General features: G+C 33.9%; 1 protein-coding gene across 1 annotated transcript in view; it reads left to right on the top strand.

The window, feature by feature from the left end:
- The window catches only part of LOC149783706 (pre-mRNA-processing factor 6-like), a 58,849-nt gene extending 36,976 nt beyond the window's left edge, over positions 1-21,873 (top strand). Inside the window, exons 12-24 of the mRNA XM_089931945.1 lie at positions 3,288-3,450; positions 4,362-4,470; positions 4,898-4,967; positions 6,740-6,861; positions 7,825-7,918; positions 9,719-9,883; positions 10,997-11,098; positions 11,354-11,428; positions 11,925-12,058; positions 12,531-12,598; positions 14,583-14,721; positions 17,145-17,271; positions 18,427-21,873. Of these exons, the coding sequence (XP_089788071.1) occupies positions 3,288-3,450; positions 4,362-4,470; positions 4,898-4,967; positions 6,740-6,861; positions 7,825-7,918; positions 9,719-9,883; positions 10,997-11,098; positions 11,354-11,428; positions 11,925-12,058; positions 12,531-12,598; positions 14,583-14,721; positions 17,145-17,271; positions 18,427-18,579 (1,521 nt within the window). The 3' untranslated portion in view covers positions 18,580-21,873. The remainder of the gene's footprint in view (positions 1-3,287; positions 3,451-4,361; positions 4,471-4,897; positions 4,968-6,739; positions 6,862-7,824; positions 7,919-9,718; positions 9,884-10,996; positions 11,099-11,353; positions 11,429-11,924; positions 12,059-12,530; positions 12,599-14,582; positions 14,722-17,144; positions 17,272-18,426) is intronic.
- The last annotated feature ends 1,376 nt before the right edge of the window (positions 21,874-23,249 follow it).

Below are 23,249 nucleotides of genomic sequence, written 5' to 3'. Positions count from 1 at the left end.
TTATTGTTGAGTGTTCAGGTAGATTGTCAACTGTATGTGTTATTGTTGAGTGTTGAGGTAAATTTTAAACTGTATGGGTTATTGTTGAGTGTTGAGGTAAATTGTCAACTGTATGTGTTATTGTTGAGTGTTGAGGTAAAACTTAAACTGTATGGGTTATTGTTGAGTGTTGACGTGAATCTTAAACTGTATGGGTTATTGTTGAGTGTTGAGGTGAATCTTAAACTGTATGGGTTATTGTTGAGTGTTGAGGTAAATCTTAAACTGTATGGGTTATTGTTGAGTGTTGAGGTAAATCTTAAACTGTATGGGTTATTTGTTGAGTGTTGAGGTAAATCTTAAACTGTATGGGTTATTGTTGAGTGTTGAGGTAAATCATAAACTGTATGGGTTATTGTTCAGATAAGTGTCCAGTTGATTTCATGTCCCATGAATATTGATAAAGTTTTAGCTTAGTGATCTTTTGGTGTTGAAATAGATGTCTGGTTTCCTGTCTGATTAGTGTGTGGAGGATAGTTTCCTATCTTATTAGTGTGTGGAGGATAGTTTCCTGTCTGATTAGTGTGGAGGATAGTTTCCTATCTTATCAGTGTGTGGAGGATAGTTTCCTGTCTGATTAGTGTGGAGGATAGTTTCCTATCTTATTAGTGTGTGGAGGATAGTTTCTTGTTGGATTAGTGTCGAAGATAGTTTTCTATCTGATTAGTGTGTGTAGGGTAAATTTCTGTCTGATTATTGTGTGGAGGATAGTTTCCTGTCTGATTAGTGTGTGGAGGATAGATTCCTGTCTGATTAGTGTGTGGAGGATAGTTTCATGTCTGATTAGTGTGTGAATGACAGTTTCCTGTCTGATTAGTGTGTAGGGTAAATTTCTGTCTGATTATTGTGTGGAGGATAGTTTCCTGTCTGATTAGTGTGTGGAGGATAGTTTCCTGTCTGATTAGTGTGTGGAGGATAGATTCCTGTCTGATTAGTGTGTGGAGGATAGTTTCATGTCTGATTAGTGTGTGGATGATAGTTTCCTGTCTGATTAATAAGGAGGATAGTTTTCTGTCTGATTAGTGTGGAAGATAGTTTTCTATCTGATTAGTGTGTGGAGGATAAATTTCTGTCTGATTAGTGTGTGGAGGATAGTTTCCTGTCTGATTAGTGTGGATGATAGTTTCCTGTCTGATTAGTGTGTGGAGGATAGTTTCCTGTTTGATTAGTGTGTGGAGGATAGTTTCCTGTCTGATAAGAATGTGGAGGATAGTTTCCTATCTTATTAGTTTGTGGAGGATAGTTTCCTGTCTGATTAGTGTGGAGGATAGTTTCCTGTCTGATTAGTGTGTGTAGGATAGTTTTTAGATTGCTGTCATGCTACTGCTGGATAAATGTTTGCTCCTATCTGTTGATACTTTCCATGAAATTATTTTTGCTAAATCATTCAAAAGAGTTTCCTGAAATAATGTTGACTTTATTGTAAATCATAATTGAGTCTCCCTCAGATTTAAACGATATCTCCATATCATAATCATTTAGTAAAATAATTTGCTGCACAAGTTCATTTTCTTTCCATTAAGTTTGATAAGTGACCTTTCTTCATATTTTCTTTATATCAACATTTATGCTGTGTTTCAATCTTTTGATTGGAACATGTTTGTTAGATGTCTACATGAATTCAGACTTCCTATATCTTTATGGCAAGATAATGCCATTATTTGTTGTTTCAGATTTTTTTAAAAGTTATTTGCTAGACCAATGTGTATCATCACAGTATGATACCAGCTAAGCATTTGAAGAACAGTAAAACCTAATTTAAAAGAAACATATTATAAATGACAACAAGGAATCCAGAATGAATATTCCTATATGCTTGTCCGTGAAATCAAGGACATCCATTTAACATAGAATTTATTTGTCTATTCTCACTGCATATCAAAGACATTGCATTGCAGATAGCCTCATTGATGATATGTACTAGTGACCTGTTAACTTACCTGCTGTTACTATTGTTTTACATTGAATATGTTCACTGCCATTTGTCATAATGCTTATAGGTCTTGTATGTGGACTGATGTCCTGGGCAGACAAGTTGTTTGAAAGTGACTGAAATACTTGCAAGTTGGCTATGCTAAAAAAATGAGTTTGCCCTTGATATCAGATAGTATACATACAGTGATGTTTATTATTTACTGTAATTTATAATTAGCATTATATGTATGATAAGATTAGGAATAAAATTACAGATTTGAAATAAATATACTCTTTTTATATTTGACTCAGCTTTATTAGTCCTGATACATATTGTTTTGTGACTGCATATAATGTTTACTTTAAATTACCATACAGTCTATACCATGCAATCTGTACACAACTTCACTAGTGGCCAGTCAGCTTCTTCTACAGTGATGTCACACATAACAGCAAGCTGTGCCTCAGTAATGTAATGTAATGCGGTCATTAATTTCAGAGTCTTATTCTAAATTGCTTTTAATAGTAAATTTCTAGAATTTGGAGTAATTTGTTTTGGAGATACAAATTTGTAATCTGTGTATAATGTTCTTCAAAATGCGTGAAAATTTTCAATTTTTTTTGGTCTGTATTTTAGCTGTAACTAAGGTTTTATCATCAGTGACATATCAAGATTTAATGAATATATATAATAACATCATTTCATTCCCCTAAATATAATTTCTGCATTAATGTAAACAGGTACTTGATGAAACTGTCTATCTTTGACAGTTCACAGAGTTTACTTTGTGACAATGACCATTATATATAGTGAAAATATATAAATTTTTAACAAATCTGTCTCCTGACTATATTAGACATGCATACCTTGTGTACAGAACACCTATTAGAGTATTTTTCCCTATAATTCCTGGAAGTGTTCTTTTGTACACTGGACATGTGTTTCTTGTGTACACAACAACTATATGAGGATTTAATTACACGATACTTATATGTATATTTATAAAAAGTCTAGGGATTCTTGGTGTTCCATTATTGACGGTGTTCTTTATACAATCTTGGCTTAAAGGATTTTCCAACTATACTCCTACAAGTATTACCTATAAAACTGTTTTTATGTGCAGGTGTTCTTGGAGTGCACTTGTCAGTTCCGAGGAACTCCCATATAAAGGACAACCCACCTATATAGAAGAAAATTGCTCTAGTCCATATTGGTGGCACTTACAGTTTTCACTGTATTATAAAGGAAACCTAGCCTTCTATTTGATAAGGTTATTTGATCATTACTGAAACTTTGTACATCTCTTAACCTTTGCGATACAATTTTATTACAGCTGTGGTTAGCTCTTGCTAGATTGGAGACATACGATAATGCCAGGAAGGTGCTAAACAAAGCACGTGAAAGTATTCCCACTGATCGGCAGATTTGGATCACTGCTGCAAAGTTAGAAGAAGCCAATGGAAATAAACACATGGTGGAGAAAATTATAGAGAGAGGCAAGTCCTGTTTTACTTTATTGTGCATGAATACATGATTTGTTGACAGTAGAGTACTAACGAGGGTGGGAGTTGGACAGGTCAGAAACCCCAGGCACCCTTTGGGTCATCATCATCACCATGGTTGCCATTTACCCTTAGTATGCTACTGTTTACTGAAGCATTGTGTTGCATTATTGTCAAATCTTGAAACAAATTTTTGTTACAGAAATGTGACACCAACTTTGTATGTAGCAGATATAAAAAGCTCAGCTTGACGAGGAGTGATCAGAATTCTAATGAAATCTTTACATTGCAATCAAGTATTTTGAAATATGCATGCTGACCTCCAACATTTTCTTGCCAGAATTTAAGGGTTTCTCATCAGTATAATAGTCACCTTGAAAAGACAAAAAGGAATGTGTTCTGTTCTTTAAGGTGCTTGAAGGTTACAGGCATGTGACCTTTATCTTAAGGTATGAGTTTTACAATGAAATCTACATGTGTTTTTTATGTCTAAGAAACAATAATAATAATAACACTACTACTACTACTACTACTACTAATAATAATAATAATAGTAATACTGCTACTACTACTACTACTAATGGGGGCCCCGAGTGGCCGAGTGGTCTAAAGCGCTCTTCGTTACAGATCACTGCCATCTCACCTCTGTCTGCGGCGGTTCAAGTCTAAGATTCAGCCAATGTGGGCATGTGAGAAAGCTTGCCAGTAGCTTCTCGTGGGTCGGTGGTTCTTTCCGGGGTTTTCCGGGTTCTTCCTCCACCATTAATACTGGCCGCCATGTATAGCCTATCATGCTGAAAAATGGCGTTAAACCCCACAACAACAACAACAACAACTACTAATAATAACAATAATAAAAGGAAAAAGGAGGAAATCTGTAATATCAATAATTTATGTTTTGACAGCACTAAGTTCCCTGCGTGCCAACATGGTGGAAATTAATCGTGAACATTGGATCAAGGATGCTGAGGATTGTGAAAAGAGTGGAAGTATTATAACATGTCAGGAAATCATGTAAGTCATTGCAAAATATCATTGATATTGATTAGGTTGATGTTTTTCTAAGTTAGTCATGGTTGATGGTGGGCTTGTTATACCCGTATGCATGATCAGTTGGTTTTCCACAAAAGTTAAACACTTGGATATAAACGGTTGACTTTCTACACCATCTTCTTTTAGTTAATTTCACAAATGGTCTGCCCTTTTGGACAAGGAAGATATTGATAGTTGGGTTCAGAGATAATGCTTAGAGTCACTGAGACCCATTTGTCAATACTTAAATGAGTCAGTTGTGCCCTAATAGTGCCTAAATAAATAATTATGAAACACAGGGTGGGCATATAATGTTCTGTTTGTTGTACTCATTTACTTAAGTGCAATCAGGAATGTTCATTCAGGTCTTTTATTTCAGAGAGATTGCATCATTGTCTTTTTCTTTCAGCCGAGCAGTGATAAGTGTTGGTGTGGAAGAGGAAGATTGCAAACATACATGGATGGAAGATGCTGAGTCGGTAAGTTTGCTGTTTCCTTGAACTAAACTTTTAAAATAATTCATTTCCAACCATCAGTTCCATTTGCATTTCCCAGTTTTGTGTTTGTAATAGGTAGGTGTGATTTTATGAAGCAGTGCGTGTATTTTCCAGTGAATTACTTAAATGTTTCCCAGGTGTTTGTCCCCCGTTATTTTGTGAAATGGGGGGTTGGGAGTACATATCATCAGCATTTACATCTGTCTGGACCTCTAGCTGCCTATCTGGTAGACCATCACACTTACCTGAGATTAAGGGATTAAGCTTGGTACACTTGTACATTATCATCAGAAGGTGTGTTGCATACCTCATTGTGGATCCTGTCATCAAGGTGAAGGACATGACTCAATATCTTAAGTTTTCTATCACATCTCCTTTCCTATCTATAATTTACAAGACATGAGAAATTAAGGAACGAAACCTTGTACCCTCATCATCATTAGAAGGTATGTTGCAAACCATGTTGGGGGGGTTGTCATTCATCAAGGTTAAGGTCATGGCTCATCACTTTCCACTGTTCAACTTTAGAGCTGTTTTATGAATTAAGAGATGCAATATTGGGAGTCCAGTTTTCAAGGTCAAGGTCATAGTTAGTATTTTAAGTTTCCATCTTTACTTCCCATTCAGGGAGTTATATCTTCAGGGTCATCACAACTGAATATTTTAAGTTTTTTCATGAAACTTTCCATTTCAGTTTATAATTTCAGAGATGTTATAGATTAAGGGTTGAAACTTGGTATACATACACAGCATCATTAGAAAGTATGTTGTCTAATAAATTGGTGGGCAAAAAATGTCAAGGTAACAGCGCAGTATAATGCAGTTTTCCATCACCCATTACTTTCCATTCAATGATTTTATTGCTCTTTTAGCTTTTAGGATGAAACTTTGTGTTTATCATTAATAGAAAGTGTCTTATGTACTACATTGGAGGATATATCTTCAAAGTCAGGGTCTTGAGATCAGTATTGTAAGCTTTCCATCGCACTTTCCTTTCTGCTGCATGATTTAAGAAATTTAATATCTCTATATAATTCAGGTACTTTACTGGTCTTATAATAGCCACTTTTGCACCAAGTTTCTGACGTTGCTTTATGTATTGTCTTCTTTGATCCAGCTTTGATGGTGCTCACTTCTGGTACAGATTTCAGGCCAGATCTTTCAGAGTTGGTATTTTTTATAAAAGTTACACTTGCCTAATCAGGAAAGTACTAAAGTCTTGTACTTACCTAGAATAAACTTATACTCAACCAGCTATTATAGAATTATAAAATTTGACATTGTTAGGAACCTTAATTTTAAAATGTGAAAGGTTGCTTCCCAGAATTTATTCTGTGACTATTCTAACACCAGTTGTAAGTAATTACAAACTGAGAGCAGTCAGCACTATGAGATAAGTGTTTATTAATACCCAAGAGTCAGAGTGGAGTGTTTGTATGAGCTTTAGTCAAAAGTATGGATTTTCAGTGATAAAAATCAGCAATACTCTCAGCAAAACATCTTTTCATTCAAGAGAAACACTAGCCAGACTTGACTCATCATCCAGTTGATTCAGTGATTTTTGAAGAATTCACAGAACTCTCTGTAATTGTCATTCACTATTTCAAGTGGGCAAGTGTAATTTCAACCCTTTTTGTATGTACGGATTTGTTAAAACTATAATAGTGTCCTCCTGCAATTTCAACAAAGGAGTTATCATATATAAAAATACGTGCTTTCACATGTTCATACTTTCATGTTATGATCTATTACAGTGTGCTGCCCATGGGGCATATGAGTGTGCCCGTGCAATTTATGCCTTTGCCCTGACTGAGTTTCCCAGCAAGAAGAGCATATGGTTGAGGGCAGCATACTTTGAGAAGAATCATGGGACCAGGTAAAATCCTGTTTTTGTGATACATGAAAGTCTGGTTTTCAGGATAGTTGATATTGCTAGGCTTTAATCTTTTGTGGCATAAGCCATGTTCATCACTGTGCTCACAAATGAATGCTTTAGCATTCTGTTAAAAAGAGCATGATTTTCTGTGAATTCATTATATTGGGGTACAAATTCATGTGAATATCATGGATCCAGCACACAGTTATCTTTCTGTGGAAACAATTGGATTCCTTCCCCAATTCACAAATGTCTGTACCAACAAAATATTTTATTTGTGCAAGCCATGACAATGTATACCTATGAATGTCAGCATATTATCCTTCCCCCATTCTCTTGTGATACACTTGGTTAGATATTGTTTTTTGGATGGCATTTATATCTTGTAAAATTACCATGTATATTCACTTGATAGTTGAGTCCAACAGCAAGCTGCACAGACTCACATGTACCAGTGGAAAATGAACCAGCTCATCTTGATCCATTTAGTTTGTTGGGAGCAATCAGTAGAGCAAAAAATTAATCTGATTTGCCAATGCACAGTGTTTTTTTCAGGATAGTTGATATTGCTAGGCTTTGATCTTTTGTGGCATAAGCCATGTTCACAAATGAATGCTTTAGCATTCTGTTAAAAAGAGCTCATGATTTTCTGTGAATTCATTATATTGACAGCAGATCAGGGTTTATTTTGTTTGAAGTTGGACTTGTAAGTGATTATATAAGGTACTCCACTACAGATGTAAATATTGTCATATTATAATTTTGTTTTCTCCTCTGCCTTTGATAGTAAATAAGTTCTAATACAAAAGATACATAGTTTGAATAACAGATAGAGTAGACTAGGCCATGTGGTAACAATAGTCACAAAGTTCCTTACAACAGTGAGGTTTAACTCAGTTTAATAGAAATGCTGAGAAAGTGATTTTATCATCAGTTGTATCACAGTTTAAACTTTTCTTTTAGAGAGTCTCTGGAAGTTCTATTGCAAAGAGCAGTTGCCCACTGCCCAAAGGCTGAGGTCCTGTGGTTGATGGGTGCCAAGTCAAAATGGCTAGCTGTAAGTTTACAAGTATACCTTTTATTTCAGCTGCTCTTGGAATTAATGATCTCTTTAAGTTTATTTTTTACTAGCCGATTTTTGCAATCAGTAAATTTTCAGAACTTTTTTATTCAGAAAAAATACTAGTTGTTTGCACTTTTGGCTTAAAGTGACCCTCCCAGGGGTATAACATGCTGTCTTCTCTTTTCTGCAAGTTTGTCCTTCAAATAAGCATTGTTTTATATTTGGCTCTTTGAAAAAGTCAGTCTTGTTGAAATTGCAAAACTCAGATTTTAATCCTAAGAGCTAATGATTAAAAACAGAATGGTTGCCTTTCTTTATATAGTTTGACAGCTTTTGTGTAATACTTTGAACAGTACATTGTCACAATAGAAAATGCTCATAATAGGTGAGTACTTATAGTTTCACTAAATATTTTTGACATTTGCATGATAAGTAGTATGTTCTTCTGTGTGATAAATATCAGTCTTGACTTCTGTGCTGTAAATAGCATTTTCCTGATTTAATTTCAAAGTAAAGTTTACAGTGAAGTTATGGTCAAAATTAATGTATACATCTTTTCAAGGTTTAAAGCATTAGTGATGGTGTTCACTTGGAATCAAATGAACAGTGTGAAACTTTTAATGATATCTCCAGGTTCGACATTTTTTAATCAGTGTGCCTTTCTTCCTTAAGAAATTTATTGACAGAAAACTATTGCCTAATATGCTAAACATTTATTTTGAAAAAAAGATAAAATATGTTATTGCCTCACAAACTTTGATTTCCATAGAAATTTGAACAATGTTGTCTTCATCAAATGATTGTGATTAGCACTAGTATACATGCAAGCTACGTCTTTTCACAGCTTGTGTTAGGGCTAGTATAAGTTGCTTGCTAATAGAGCAGGCCTTTCAAATTTCCAATTTCTATTGCCTCAGACAAGTTAAATTTTACACGAACAAGTAAATATCCAGCTGTAAAATACTCAGCAGGAAAATTGATAGCTTAGATAGCTTCCCGTTATTATGCAGAAAAATTTGCATGAAGCATGGCTATTGGTGTGATACAAACACGTGTAGTTTTATAAATGTGCTAAACTCTGTCAGTTTTCAATTATTTAGGCTCTGGATATTGCTGTGTAGCAGTATATTTAAGCAGCCTTATTAGAAAAACTTTATTGTAAGGTTACAGTCTCTTCTGACAACAATAATTAGAATTATATGATACTCTGACAAGTTTTTATTCAAGGCAGTGCATAAATTGATGAGTTGTTTGAAATCAAAATTTTCTCATTACCATAAGAAAAGAGATGAAGTTTTAAATAATACGAAATCTGCAAACTTTAAAATTCTTTTGAAGAAAAAAGGAAATGAGATTTGAGACTGAAATAATTAGAGTTAGAAAATTATCTTGATAAGCTTTCTTGTGTCAACTGTCATTTCTAAAACACTGCTGAATCATTAGTATATAAACTCGCTTATAAGTCAAGGCTAACTGCAAAGTGAATAAACCCATATCTTCCATTGTTAGGAGTAATCAGTAGAAAACAATTTATACCCTGAGCTGTCAGTGCATAATACAATGGCAGATCAGGGTCTTTGTTGTTTGCATTGAATGTGACTTACACGTAAATATAAATGTTAATTGGAGGTCTTGCTGGAAAAATGTTTTGGCATGTCCTATTTATTATTGATGGATGCTTGTAGAAACTGCCCTAATATTTGTTTTATTTTAGTCACAAATTGTGATAATTGGTGTGATTATTCTTTAACCTAATTAAGTGGAACTTAAATGAATTGTATTATTTTATACAAGGGAGATGTACCTGCAGCCAGAAGTATCTTGGCCTTGGCTTTCCAGGCCAATCCTAACAGTGAAGAGATCTGGTTGGCTGCCATCAAGTTGGAGAGTGAGAATAATGAGTTTGAGAGAGCTCGAAGATTGTTACAGAAGGCTAGGGCTAGTGCTCCTACAGCCAGGGTAAGGAAGCATAATAAATACTGTAAGTTCTTTTTTATGGGTACTGGTTTTTTGAGGGTTTAAAAAAAAATGACATTTTTGGATTTAAGAAGGATCCTACAGAGTCCACAGATTGAGCATTGTTTTCTGGAATTTTTAATTCATAGCTAGTAGCATCTGCAAAATCGAGGAAAGCTGGTACCCAATAAACGTCAATTCATATTATTTCATAACTATACCACTATTTGTATCAAAATATTTTTAAAAAGGAAATATTGCAGCAAGAAACAAGATAACCAATTTTATGACATACTGGATATGTGTATGTATGGATGGATGGATATGTTTTTTTTCTTCTTCACTATATGATCTATTTATGCAGCTCTATTAGAATTTATTTTAGTATTACACTCCTCTCTCATGCTTCTCTTAGTCATGATGGTTATTTGTAATAATACTCAAGTAACCACCAGCTGATTGCATGTTTGAATACTTCCCCATTCAGCTATAGTTGGCTGTTTTGGCATTTCCCTTTGGCTCCTTTTTGGCCTTTGCCTTAAAGCTAAGTGGTTTTTCAAGAGCTATTTTCCATTAAACTTAACTATTATGAAAATACTCATGTGAAGTTAATAACAATAACAGCAATAAAATGTGATGGTGACACTGATAATAATGGTGAAAATGGTGATGATTTTATTTATTGTTCATGTTTAATAATAATAATATATTTTTTATTATTATAAATTATTATTTTTGTATAATTATTATTTTTGAAATTTGTTTTTTATATTTATGCTATTATTATTATTATTTATTATAAATACTATAATTATTATTATTATTATTATTATTATTATTATTATTATTATTATCATTATTATTATTAAAGTTTTGTGTATGTTATTTGGTAGCAAAATATAGTTATGTTATAATATATGTTATTTGGTAGAAAAATATAGTTATATTTTTTTTATAGCATCAGTAATGTACTTAAGATACTGTAATGGCATTTGGAAAGCTATTTGCAAGGAGGGTATATCATTTTGTACTTTCTTGGCAAGACAGTGTTCTGCAAAACCTTTATTATTATTATTACTATTATTATTGTTAGTATTATTATTATTTCGTCTTTAGGTGATGATGAAATCAATCAAGCTGGAATGGTGCCTTGGAGAAATAGATAAGGCCAAGACATTACTAGAGGAAGCAGTCAAACACTATCCTGAATTTGCTAAGGTAACTAGAGCTTCCCAGCATTCAGTAGTATTAAATTTTCACTTGCCTTCTGGTCTTTTATGACTTGGTTCTGTTCCAGATTTATTTCCTCATTTATTAGGAAACCAGTTGTGACTGTAGCGGTGAACATAAAGTTTTCTTCAGAATCATAATCATGCTATTTGCATTAGAAAAATCATTGTTAGTGTTCTCATACTTCAATAGTCTTTGTTGTACTGCTTGTTTTATTTATTTTATAATAATTCTCTTCTGCAGCTCTGGATGATGAAGGGTCAGATAGAAGAAGAAAGAAATCAATTTGAGTTGGCTAGGGAAGCCTACAACCAGGGGGTAAGAGAGATACAGTGTAGTGCTGTTTATTATAGACAAAAAAAAAATCATGACAGATCTTTTTAAACATATAATCTAACAGTTGTACATGATCAGGATGGCTTTACGGATTTAAGTATGCAAATATTTGCAGGTGCCGATTTAGCAGAGGCTTTTTGTCATTTAGAAAAAAAACTTGTTTTTAAAGGTACAGATGTTTTAAATTGCCTTCCAGACCCGCAGCCACTTGCTTTAGACAGCCAGAATCCCATGGCACTGACAAGTTTGTGTTCAAAGTACCAACTCTGATGGCCACCTGTCTAACATGGCCAGCAGTCAGCATAGCAAAGAAAGAGATAGAAATTTCAGATCTTTTTATTTCTATTTTGAACACATTAACATTTGTTCCAACATGACCATAATGTAACTTTAATCCATATGTACTCCAATTAGAATAGTGTAGTGTGCTCCAGATCACAATGCTTTCACTGTCAGTGATTTTGTCCCATTGTTTCAGATTAAGAAATGTCCCAATTCTATCCCCTTGTGGTTACTGCTATCCAGACTGGAAGAAAAGAATGGACAGTTGATTAGAGCTCGATCCATTCTGGAGAAAGCCAGACTAAAGAATCCACAGAACCCTGAACTATGGTTTGTTTTTCCTGAAAATAATTTTTTTACTACTTTTCCACAGTCATTTGGATAACAAAATTAGGAAACTCTGTGGTCATATGTTTTTGTTATTGTATTTATGTGCAGGGTTATGCAGTTTCTCTGTTACAATTTAAAAGTGTTCAGCAGTGGAGAAAAGTGTTAGCCAATTTCATTATCTTTACTAGAGGGAGATTTGAATTTGCTTTTACTTTTAGAAAGAAAACATGTTTTCTCTTCCAGTTTGCTCTTAAATTTACTTTTGTTATCAACAAATAGTTATTCAGTTGAGCATCCACTGGCCTTGTATATATCTGAAATGTTTGTGAAAGTCAAGCAGAGTTCTAATTGATGCAGGTCATTACTCATAGCAGAGGTTGCTTATAACAGGTTATACTGTAATACTTAAATCTGAAGATGAGATATGTACATTCATTATGTTTTATCAGTATGCAAAAATTGGTTTCTCCAGGCTTGAAGCCATCAGAGTGGAGAACAGAGGAGGACTGAAAAACATAGCCCAGACCCTCATGGCAAAAGGTGAGATTTTATCAGATTAACATGCTTTTGAATCATAGTCTTGTACACATCTCTATGGAGAGCCTGCATATGTCATTTGGTAGAGTACTAAACACATAGTTGAAGTGTTTGAGTTTAATACCCACCCAGGCCAGGCCATGTTTTTGGGAAGAGCACTTTGAACAGATTTCCTGGGCAAGGTATAGTGATGTTTCATAAATACCATTAGAAAACAACTCATAAATAAACATTTATATTTATACAGAATCAGAATTTCTGTATTTTAAAAAGAATTGAGTCATATCTGCTTTTTTGATATTTCTCTCCGATACCAGCACAACTTTTCTGCTTTTAGCTAGTAATGGATAGAATTATTTCATGTACTATGAATTCAGTATATTTGTTGAGGTACCAGCTTTTAGCTTCGCTGATCAGAGACCAGAAAAGCTTAATGGACAATCCATCATTTGTTGTCTGTCTGTCCATTACCACAAGTTTGTTATGGCTACTCCTAAACTACTTTGAGGATTCCATGAAACTTAACACACACAAGCACATTAATTCTTTGGTCTAGTTGGTCCTAAATAAAAATGGTGCTGCTTGGGCAAAACATGACTGCCACAGTAGCCATCTACAAAATCTTGTCATAGTTACACCTGCAGAGTGGATGGTCATATCAGCTACAAGCTTTCAGTAGACCTTTCACAATGTTTAGTTGGTCCAAAATGAAAATGGTACACTTCTGATGCCAATATAGCCACCATAAAAGCAGTCTTAAAAGTACTATTATTACAACTTCATCTGAACAAAATGGCACAATGACATGGGGTTTTCACAGAAGACTTGCTATGATGTCTAGTTGGTTGTAAATTAAATGGTCCATATTTCTTGTCTAATATGGCTGCCACAGTGACAATCATGAAAATTGTATCGCTACTCTGCCTGAATTAATGGTTGTATCAGTATTGAATTTTCACTCAAAGACTTGTGAAAATCTTGTTGCTACTGCTCCTGAATGAGAATTATATTGACATGGTCTTTTCACAGAAGACTTATATGCTGTATAGTTGGTCCTAAATGAAAATGTGCCACATACATGTGTTAGGATTGTCATAGTGGCCATCTTGAGAATCTTGTTATTGTTATTTCTGAATGAAAGGTCGTGTCATCATAGGATTTTACTGAAAGACTTTATATGTCTGGTTGATCCTCTCAGACATCCAGTCTTATGTTTAGTCCTAAATGAGAATGATGGAAACTGACCCTCAGTATGTCCATCTTGAAGATTTTGCTGTGACTACTTCTGAATGGTAAATAATAATACTGACATGGGGTTTTCACTGTGAGACTAGTTTACTAATCTGCTTGTCACTGAAAAGTATTGGAAATAATATCAAAACATAGCAGTTTAAAAAAAGAATTACCTTGAATTCCTGGAAATTCTTTTCACCCAGTAGAAGCACACGACTCTTGTCATTTATTTTGTGGCTGCTAATAACCTTGAATTTGACTAGAAAGTGTACAGTACTCAATCTTTGTAGACAGCACCCTTTTAAATAAACAAATTTAAGTCCTATGAAAATATTATTTTGCAAATCTACTAAAGACCAATATTGACAAAAGCAATAAATTAATTCAGAGTAACTTGCATTCAAATGTTTGTTGTTACATATTTTCTGTACAGCTCCTGCTGTCTAATGAATGTAAATTCTTATTTCAATAAGTTTCTTTCTATTGCAGCTTATGCATTTAGTTCTGTGTGCTGGAGAATATTTTTTGGATGACCTTAATGAAAGATTAATGAAACATGGAAAAAAATACAAATAAAATCATTAATTGAATGAGAATGTTCCTAAAACTGGAGAGGTTTTTAGGCATAGTTTACCTGTATTTTTTCAAATCAAATATACAATAACCTCTGACATCTGTATTTGGAATTCATGATTTAAGTTTTGCAGCATTTCTAATTACATGCTTGTTATGACTGAAAATATTCTAATTTTAGCTCTGCAAGAATGCTCTAACTCTGGAATCTTGTGGGCAGAAGCCATTTTCATGGAGCCCCGACCTCAGAGGAAGACCAAGTCAGTAGATGCTCTGCGGAGATGTGAACATGATCCCCATGTTCTGCTAGCTGCCTCCAAGTATGTTGAAATCATGTGTACCAATATATTTCTCACTGTAGGTTCCATAATTTCCGGTATAGTCTTCACTGCTTTGGTAATGACTGTGCTATACCTACACTTAATCTTAATATTACCTGGTATCAGTTAGAATTTTGACATAAATAAAATTTTGATACTTTTTGCAGTGATCACTTTAGTATCCATGTATGTGTGTATGCCCATCTATACAACCAGATGTGTGTGTATCCATCTACACAGCAATACATGTGTATGTCCATCTATACAGCAATACATGTATATGTCCATCTATACAACCAAATGTGTGTGTATCCATCTACACAGCAATACATGTGTTTGTCCATCTATACAGCAATACATGTGTATGTCCATCTATGCAGCAATATGCATGTATATCCATTAGAACACCCATATGTGTGTATATCCATCAATACAGCCATACATGTGTTCACAATCTAGATTAACCTGAATGCTGAGGCATTCAACTTTCTTTTTACTTTAATGACTTTTTACCTTTTTGGATTTAGAATATTATATATACTCTTAAGTCAAGTACAAGTACAAACTTAACAGACCTAGATCTGTCATCACTTAACGTGCTTGCAGATCAGTGTATATGCAGTTTTGTACTTGTAATTAGTGTAACAAACAAGATAGACCTCCTGGTTTGTGTGTCATGCAATTAGATATAAAAATTCCACTTTTTACAGTTTTGTTTGTGTTTTTTATTCAGCTAGTAATGTCAGTTTCTCAAGTACAGATTGCCACAGTCATGTTTCTTGTTATGTGGATACATCTTGATGTAAACAACAACAAATTACTAGAGGTAGGGCTGTGTGACCTCATATTTCATGCTTTCTTGACTGGTTACATTTTTCATTTACCTCAGTTTCTATGTACGTTTGTTTATGGAGTCATGAAAATTAGTTCATGGATATATGTTATTGGATAAAATACCAAATCGCTAAATGTAGGTCAGTTTTGCCTATATTTCATGCTTGAATGTTTTTTTTCAAGTTGTGTATTTTTTATGGGCATTATGGGTCACATAGATATGGAAATTGCTATGACAGAATGTCCAGTACAACACCTTTCTAACAATATTAGGTCATAGTTATCTATATTTCATTTCAAAACTTGGGCAGGGGTGGGGGACAATGACATGCAGGCCATTGCCGGCTTCTTGTGTTACAGACTGGTATTTTCTAAATTATGTTTGGTATTTTTGTATTATGTTCATGTGTCATGGTTGTATTGATGAGGCCATTCTGATCACAACACAAAGACTTTCTCATTCACATCCTTTACCTAAAACAATAAATATCAGCAACGCCAACATTAAATTCACACAATCAGTACGAAATCTAGGTGTTACTCTGGACAGTACTCCAACATTGCACCAACATTAAATTCACACAATCAGTACGAAACCCAGGTGTTACTCTGGACAGTACTCTAACATTGCACCAACATGTCATAAACATATGCAAGGCTGCATATCTTGAGCTGAGACGCATAAGCTCAGTTCGCAAATATCTTTCAGTTGATGCCACTAAAACACTTGTGTGTTCATTAGTACTTTCAAGACTGGACTATTGTAACTCAGTTCTGTCTGGTTCATCTCAATATCTACTCCAAAAACTTAAGAAAGTTCAAAACACAGCTGCTCGGATCATACTTCGAGTACCACGATTAGAGCACACCTCCCCGCTGCTCTGTACCCTACACTGGCTATCCATTCGATCCAGAATCAAACACAAAATTTGTTCTCTGTACTACATTTCACTGTCGGACTCTAGTCCAACATACCTATCTGACCTCACTCATGTGTACACACCAGCAAGATACTTAACGCTTCTCTTCTGACAATCGTATACTCATTATTCCAAGTATGAAAACAAAGTCATATGGACAGCGTTCTTTTGCATACCAGGGCCCAGCAATGTGGAATGAATTGCCCACTGAACTTAGACACAAAGACACAGTGATCACATTCAAGAGGGCTCTCAAAACTCACTTATTTCGACAGCAAGAACAAACATAAATACCTAATAATGTTTCCTACCTGAAATATTCTCAGCATGTTTTTTTTATTTTTTTAATGTTTTTCTAATTTCATGTTGTTTGTTTTTATAATAATATTATTATGTTTCTTATCTTACAGGTGTTGTCTAAAGTTGTAAAGCGCTTAGAGCTTCTGAAGATTAGGTGCTATACAAAGTCCTCATTATTATTATTATTATTAGTATTAGCAGTATTCATTAAAACGTTTTTCTTTATTTTGAAATTTCATAGTCATGATATTTTTCAAAAAAGATTTTTGAAGGATACCATTTGTTCAGTATATCATCGAGGGAATTACAAAACTGTTACTGTTTTTAAATCATAAAATGGCTTTTGGGTTGTTTTTTGTTTTTTTTCAGTTTGTTCTGGTCAGAGAGAAAGGTCACAAAGGCTAGAGAATGGTTTCAGCGGACTGTCAAAATTGATCCAGATCTTGGAGATGCATGGGCCTACTTTTACAAATTTGAAATGATGCATGGAGAAATTGTAAGTATTCCTTTTCACCTATTGTCGTATGTAATCAGAGTTGCAAGATGCACACATATGCTTTTATGGAAACTATTGCTTACCTGGCACATTTATTTCACATATCATTTGCTGTTATGGAAATTATTGTTTATGCTCAAACTTTTCTTTCACTTATTATTATATGCTGTTATGGAAATAATTGCTTACCTAGCACTCTTCACACATCATACACTGTTATGGAAATTATTGCTTACCCAACACTCTACTTTCACATACCATATGCTGTTATGGAAATTATTGCTTACCCAACATTATTCTTTCACATATCATTTGCTATTATGGAAATTATTGCTTATGCTCAAACTTCTCTTTCACTTATTATTATATGCTGTTATGGAAATTGTTGCTTACCCAGCACTCTAATTTCACATATCATATGCTGTTATGGAAATTATTGCCTACCTAGCACTCTTCTTTCACATATCATATGCCACTCTGGAAATTATTGCTTGCATTGGCATTCTTCTTTCAAATATCATATGCTACTCTGGAAGTTATTGCTTGCTTTGGCATTCTTCTTTCACATATCATATGCTACTCTGGAACTTTTCTTTCATATTACAGATACTTTTGTGGAAATTATTGCTTACACTGTCATTATTCTTTCACATAGCATATGCTTTTATAGAAATTATTGCTTACTCAGTACTCTACTTTCACATATCATACACTGTTATGGAAATTAGAGATGTTTCATTTAAACATACATGGTACCCAGGGAAGGCAGTTTTTAAAAAAACACATGACAGGGTACTTTGATTTGACAGAATTCATATTAAAATGATAAGAAAATTCTAAAGTGCATCTATTGGTGAGCACCCCATGTTAAAAGTGCCTTCCCTTGGTCCCATGCATGTTTTAATGGAACCACCCTTATCGCCTACCTGGCACACTTTTCACATATCTTATGCTGTGGAAATCTTTGCTTACACTGGCACTCTTCTTTCACATACCATATGCTTTTATGGAAACTATTGCTTACCTGGCACTCTTCCTTCACATGTCATGTACTGTTATGGAAATTATTGCTTACCTGACACTCTTCCTTCACATATCGTATGCTGTTATGGAAATTACTCCTTACCTGATACTGATATATGTGCTTTGTTTCAGGAAACTCAAAATGAAGTGCGAAAGAGATGTATCAGTGCTGAGCCTCATCATGGGGAACAATGGTGCAAAGTTTCCAAAAATATTGAGAATTGGAGATTGAGAACAGAAGAGTTGCTTCCCCTTGTATCTGACTCTCTTCCAGTGCCAACATGAACAGTTTCTTATGTGACAGAATGTGGAAATATGTTACACCATTCTAAAACCCATTTCTTCTTGACCTGATAAGTCCAGTTTTAAAGATGCAGTGTCTCAAAAATTCAGTTTTAACTGAAGTTATTAATACACAGAACATTCTATTGTAGTCCTTAACAAAATTGTTAATATTTTCTCTGATATTTCCTGGAGATTTGATGACCATTGAACAGTATTACTTGCATTCAAACTGAAAACAGCTTTATATTCTAGACAGACTATAACATGTTTATTGAGTTCAGCCTCTTTGTCTATGATGAAAAACAGGTGTTAGCATGTCTGTCAAACTTTTAGTTATGTAAGAAATCCTGAACCCTTTATCTTAATGAAACTTATGTTTTTTATCGTAACTAGTGATTGTTTCCTGTCACAAAAATGGAGTCTGTCTGATCATTGTTTTTAGAGATATTTCCAATTTTCTTATAAATCTTGTCTGCTTGCCCAGTTAATCAGAATCACACCTCCCTGGTTATTATCACCTGAATTGTTTGAGACATGAGACATCTTCATAACCACCTGGTGTCCATTTGCATCATGCCAAATTTCTATCCCATATTTTTTTTAGAGTAGGTGTATTTAATAGGCAGTCAATAACAGATCGTTTTTATTTGGGGAAAAAATGACAAAATTACCATATGTATTTTAGTTCATTTTAAAATTGAGCAAAAAGAAAGGTTACAAAACTGGTTATAAAACTGCTTTGGATTTCTGTATTTGTTTTGTGAACCTAAAGATACATGTAGATGAAGATAACATTTTTCATGTGGTTATACTGTGCATGATATTGAATATGAATAAGTGAAATTTGAATACTTCAGGCTGTAATAACTCTAAAAAGTAGAATTACAATAAATACAAAATATTAGACCAGTCTGTATGCAAGAGGTGTGATAGACTTGTATGACATTTGTATTATTTTTCTTCTGTTTATTACAGTTCATACTCACAGTCTGCCAGATGAGTTGAATTTATGTCATTGGGAATTGCATGCATGTACAGAAATAATGTCCTCTGCATTGTATATAATATTGGGTGAAAATATTGTGATAATACTTACAAAATAGAATATTTGAGAAAGAAAATATACTTTTGTCATTCATCAAAAATGTATTCATTCAAGGTGGTAGGTAAATGACTGAAAAAACAAGAATTTGTTTATTGGATTTGTTTCTGGAAATATGTACAGTTATTCATACTGTTGATGCTATGACAAAGTGAACATTTTACGAATTGACTTTTGTGTTTTGTGCTGTTTATTACTTAGACTAATAATTTTATTAAGTAAGAACAGTTATAGGGAATAAAAGTTTTGTACATTTTGAAGTATGTCAGAGAATTTCAATTTCTTCATTTCCATCAGGTCATTCTGTTTGCAACAAAGTAATTTTTTGATGCTGACTGAAGATGATAGAATTTTTTTCTTTGTGGCCCCATTAATTCCTTGTTTCAATGACAAAGTCAGGGGAATAAACCATTGTAATAATGCAGCCTATTAGGATTGCTTGTAAATGTAAAATGCAAAATGTGACAAGTTTATACCACTTAAACCAAAAGATACATCAAATCTAAATCTTACACTGACTTTGAAACTAAGAATTTTGAATAAAATCAGGTCACTAACAATTCTACATGTTTTATTGTTAAAAGTTTCAGTCCTAACAATTTAGAAACTATTTCATTATAAAACTGGTGCAGTGGAACCACATGGATGCGAGTATTGTGAGCACCAAGTCAGTGGATGCTTTCAAGTCAGCACTCCACAAGATCTACTAAGATGAGGAGTCTGGTTCCAGTCTTATTGACATTCATGTATTTAAAAGTCATGTATATGTTGAACATGTCCAACTGCAGATAAAATGTATGAAGCATTTTAAGTCTTCCTCATGTCATCTTTGACCTGGAGATTGTAAATGGATTTTGTCTCACCTGTAAGCATAGTTAAATATGGCACTCTTTTCTGGCACAAATTAGGATTTGCATTTAATTTTTTAAAAGTCAGAACCATTAATTATATTGACAGGCATCCAGACACAGCTAAGCACTGGGTTGCATGAAACTTGTGATTGTATGAGTCGCCTCTATATAGTAAATATCTTCAGTACTTTTAATTTGTATAAGTTTTTACATATATAATTCTATTTTGTAGAAAGGTGAGATAATACAAACTGTATGTGTCATTGTTTATAAGTGCTGGGTCCCTTAGGGGCCATCCATTTAGTATGTACGAAAATCTGGCAAGTTTTTACCCCTCCTCCCTCCCTGTACACATGCATACTTTTTTTTACCCCCCCAATATGTACACTTGATGCACCCACCACCCAAATTCTATAGAACGGCTTATATTTAATCCATGAAGAAACGATCAAGGATTAATAATATTTAACATATTTAGTAACAGATAGTGCACTTGCTTATGGGGGGGGTCTACTGATAATGTATGTACGCATAGGAAATGGGTGGTGGTGGTTTGAAACCTCTATATTAATTTGTCAATACATAACCTGTTCGACTGGGTTCAGTCCTTATTTGAATTTTAGCAGACACTATACAAACTTTTTAAAGTTACACAGCTTATTTCTTTGATGCAGCCAAACATTCAACATTGGTGTATGACCATCTGGATATTATAAGAAGTCTTTAAGTTAAAATCCCATTCGATTTGAACATTTATTCAGGAGAAATATTAAGATGAATGTCTGAATGACATTAGGACCAATGGACCATATGTCAGATAGTAGATTGCCCAAAAAACCAAATAACATGACATGATAAACTGTTGACCTTCAACAAAAATTCAACATCTGACAGAAATATGTTTCAATTTCATTTGTGGAAAATGATTTTTATTATTCTTATAAATGTAAAATTGCCAAGTTGCATACATTATGCTGCAGTAGAGACTATATATATTTTGCATTTCATGTTCATATGGCAATAACCCATGTGTTTTATTTCAGTAAATATTTAAAATCAATTCTAAAGCAGCTGGAGAATTTCATATAAAAGAATATTCACTTCAGATGATGTTAATTATGATAGTAAGTCATTATTTTTAACTTTTGTTTAAGCTACCTTAGAGCTAAGTGAATTAAAAATACATAAAAAAAGCATAAATAATGATTATTAAGAAGTATACCATTGTACATAATTGTGAAGTTCAACTCTGTGACCTGGAATTTTTATTAGTGATGTATGCTGATGTCAACATGTATAATACATGTTTAACACAACAGAAGATAAATACCTGCAACTATTGTTTTTTTATTTCTTTATCATTAATTCAATTTTTTTATCCATGACCCCTTCTTTAGCACAGTAAGTGAAAATAAGAAGCACTCAGTGTCTGAACAAGGATGATGAAGTATTGTTTTAGGAACAAGCCAACATTAAGTGTAAATTTTCAAAGATTAAAATGATGCCATCTCTGGTCCTGTGCTTCCGATAGTGGAAACAACACACACAACAAAACCAGAGTTATGGGGTTCTCCACCCAAATTCAAGACATTTCATTTTTATTGTTTTCAAATTCCGTTTTGATATTTTGTTTTTCTTCAAATTATAGATGGATGTGCTTTTCTGCTTACTTTTGTGCAAACAAACTCGTGGTAATTCCCAAAAAATGTTCAGCTGACTGTGGGGGCAGCCACAAGTCTTGATTCATCCAAGTTTCTTCAAGGTTTTGGAATAATACATTCAGTTCACCATTTAGATAATCTGGACATCAACTATTTGAATGACAAAGTTCCCATAAACTGCTTTTCACCCTTAACAACTGAAAACTGGATTAACCATTGCAAAATTTGTAAAGATTTACAATAACCAATTCCTTGTGACAATCAGCTTGTTAGAGGAAAACGGTCAACATAAACAATGTCTTCAGGTGTCTACCAGTAATTTATGCCTGCTAATTGGTTCATCAAATGGCATGTCTGACAAGTGGCAATAGGTTAATTCGACATTCAATAGAAGTTGTTCAGTAAAATCTGCATGATGATATAACAACCATTTTTAATATTTTCGAGATGGCCAATGTCAGGGCCATATTGGACATCAGATATCATTTTCCTTTAGGACCAACTAAACATAAGAAGTCTTCTGTTGAAAACCCTATGGCAGTATTACTTTGCATTCAGATGAAGCAATAACAAGATTTTCCAGATAGCCAGTGTTATGACCATACTGGACTCTAGACTGGCTCCATTTTCATTTGGGACCAACTACTCATCATAAATAGTCTTACTTAAACCCTCATGTTAATATGATCATCCATTCAGGATTAGAAGCAACAAAAGATTTTCAAGATGGCACAAGTTTTATTTGGAATCCACTATATAACACAAGAAGTATTCTAGTGAAAACCACATGACAATATGACTTTCTGTTCAGACATAGTAGTGATTTTCAAGATGGCCACCGTGGCAGCCATAATGATATTCAAATCAGCACCATTTTCATTTAGGATCAGCTAGACAACCATAAGCAGTTTTTTGTGTTGTGAAAACAGCATATTGATCTGACCATCCATTCAGAAGTAGCAATAAGATTTTCAAGATGGCCACTGTGGTGGCCATATTGGACATCTGACTGGCTCCATTTTTATTTTAGTGCCATCATGATGTCACAAGTTTTTT

The sequence above is a fragment of the Sinohyriopsis cumingii genome, chromosome 14 (genome assembly GCF_028554795.1).
Source record: "Sinohyriopsis cumingii isolate HCF-2022 chromosome 14, ASM2855479v2, whole genome shotgun sequence".
In the NCBI taxonomy this organism is placed as follows: domain Eukaryota; kingdom Metazoa; phylum Mollusca; class Bivalvia; order Unionida; family Unionidae; genus Sinohyriopsis; species Sinohyriopsis cumingii.
This window is presented reverse-complemented; position numbering and strand designations above follow the sequence as displayed.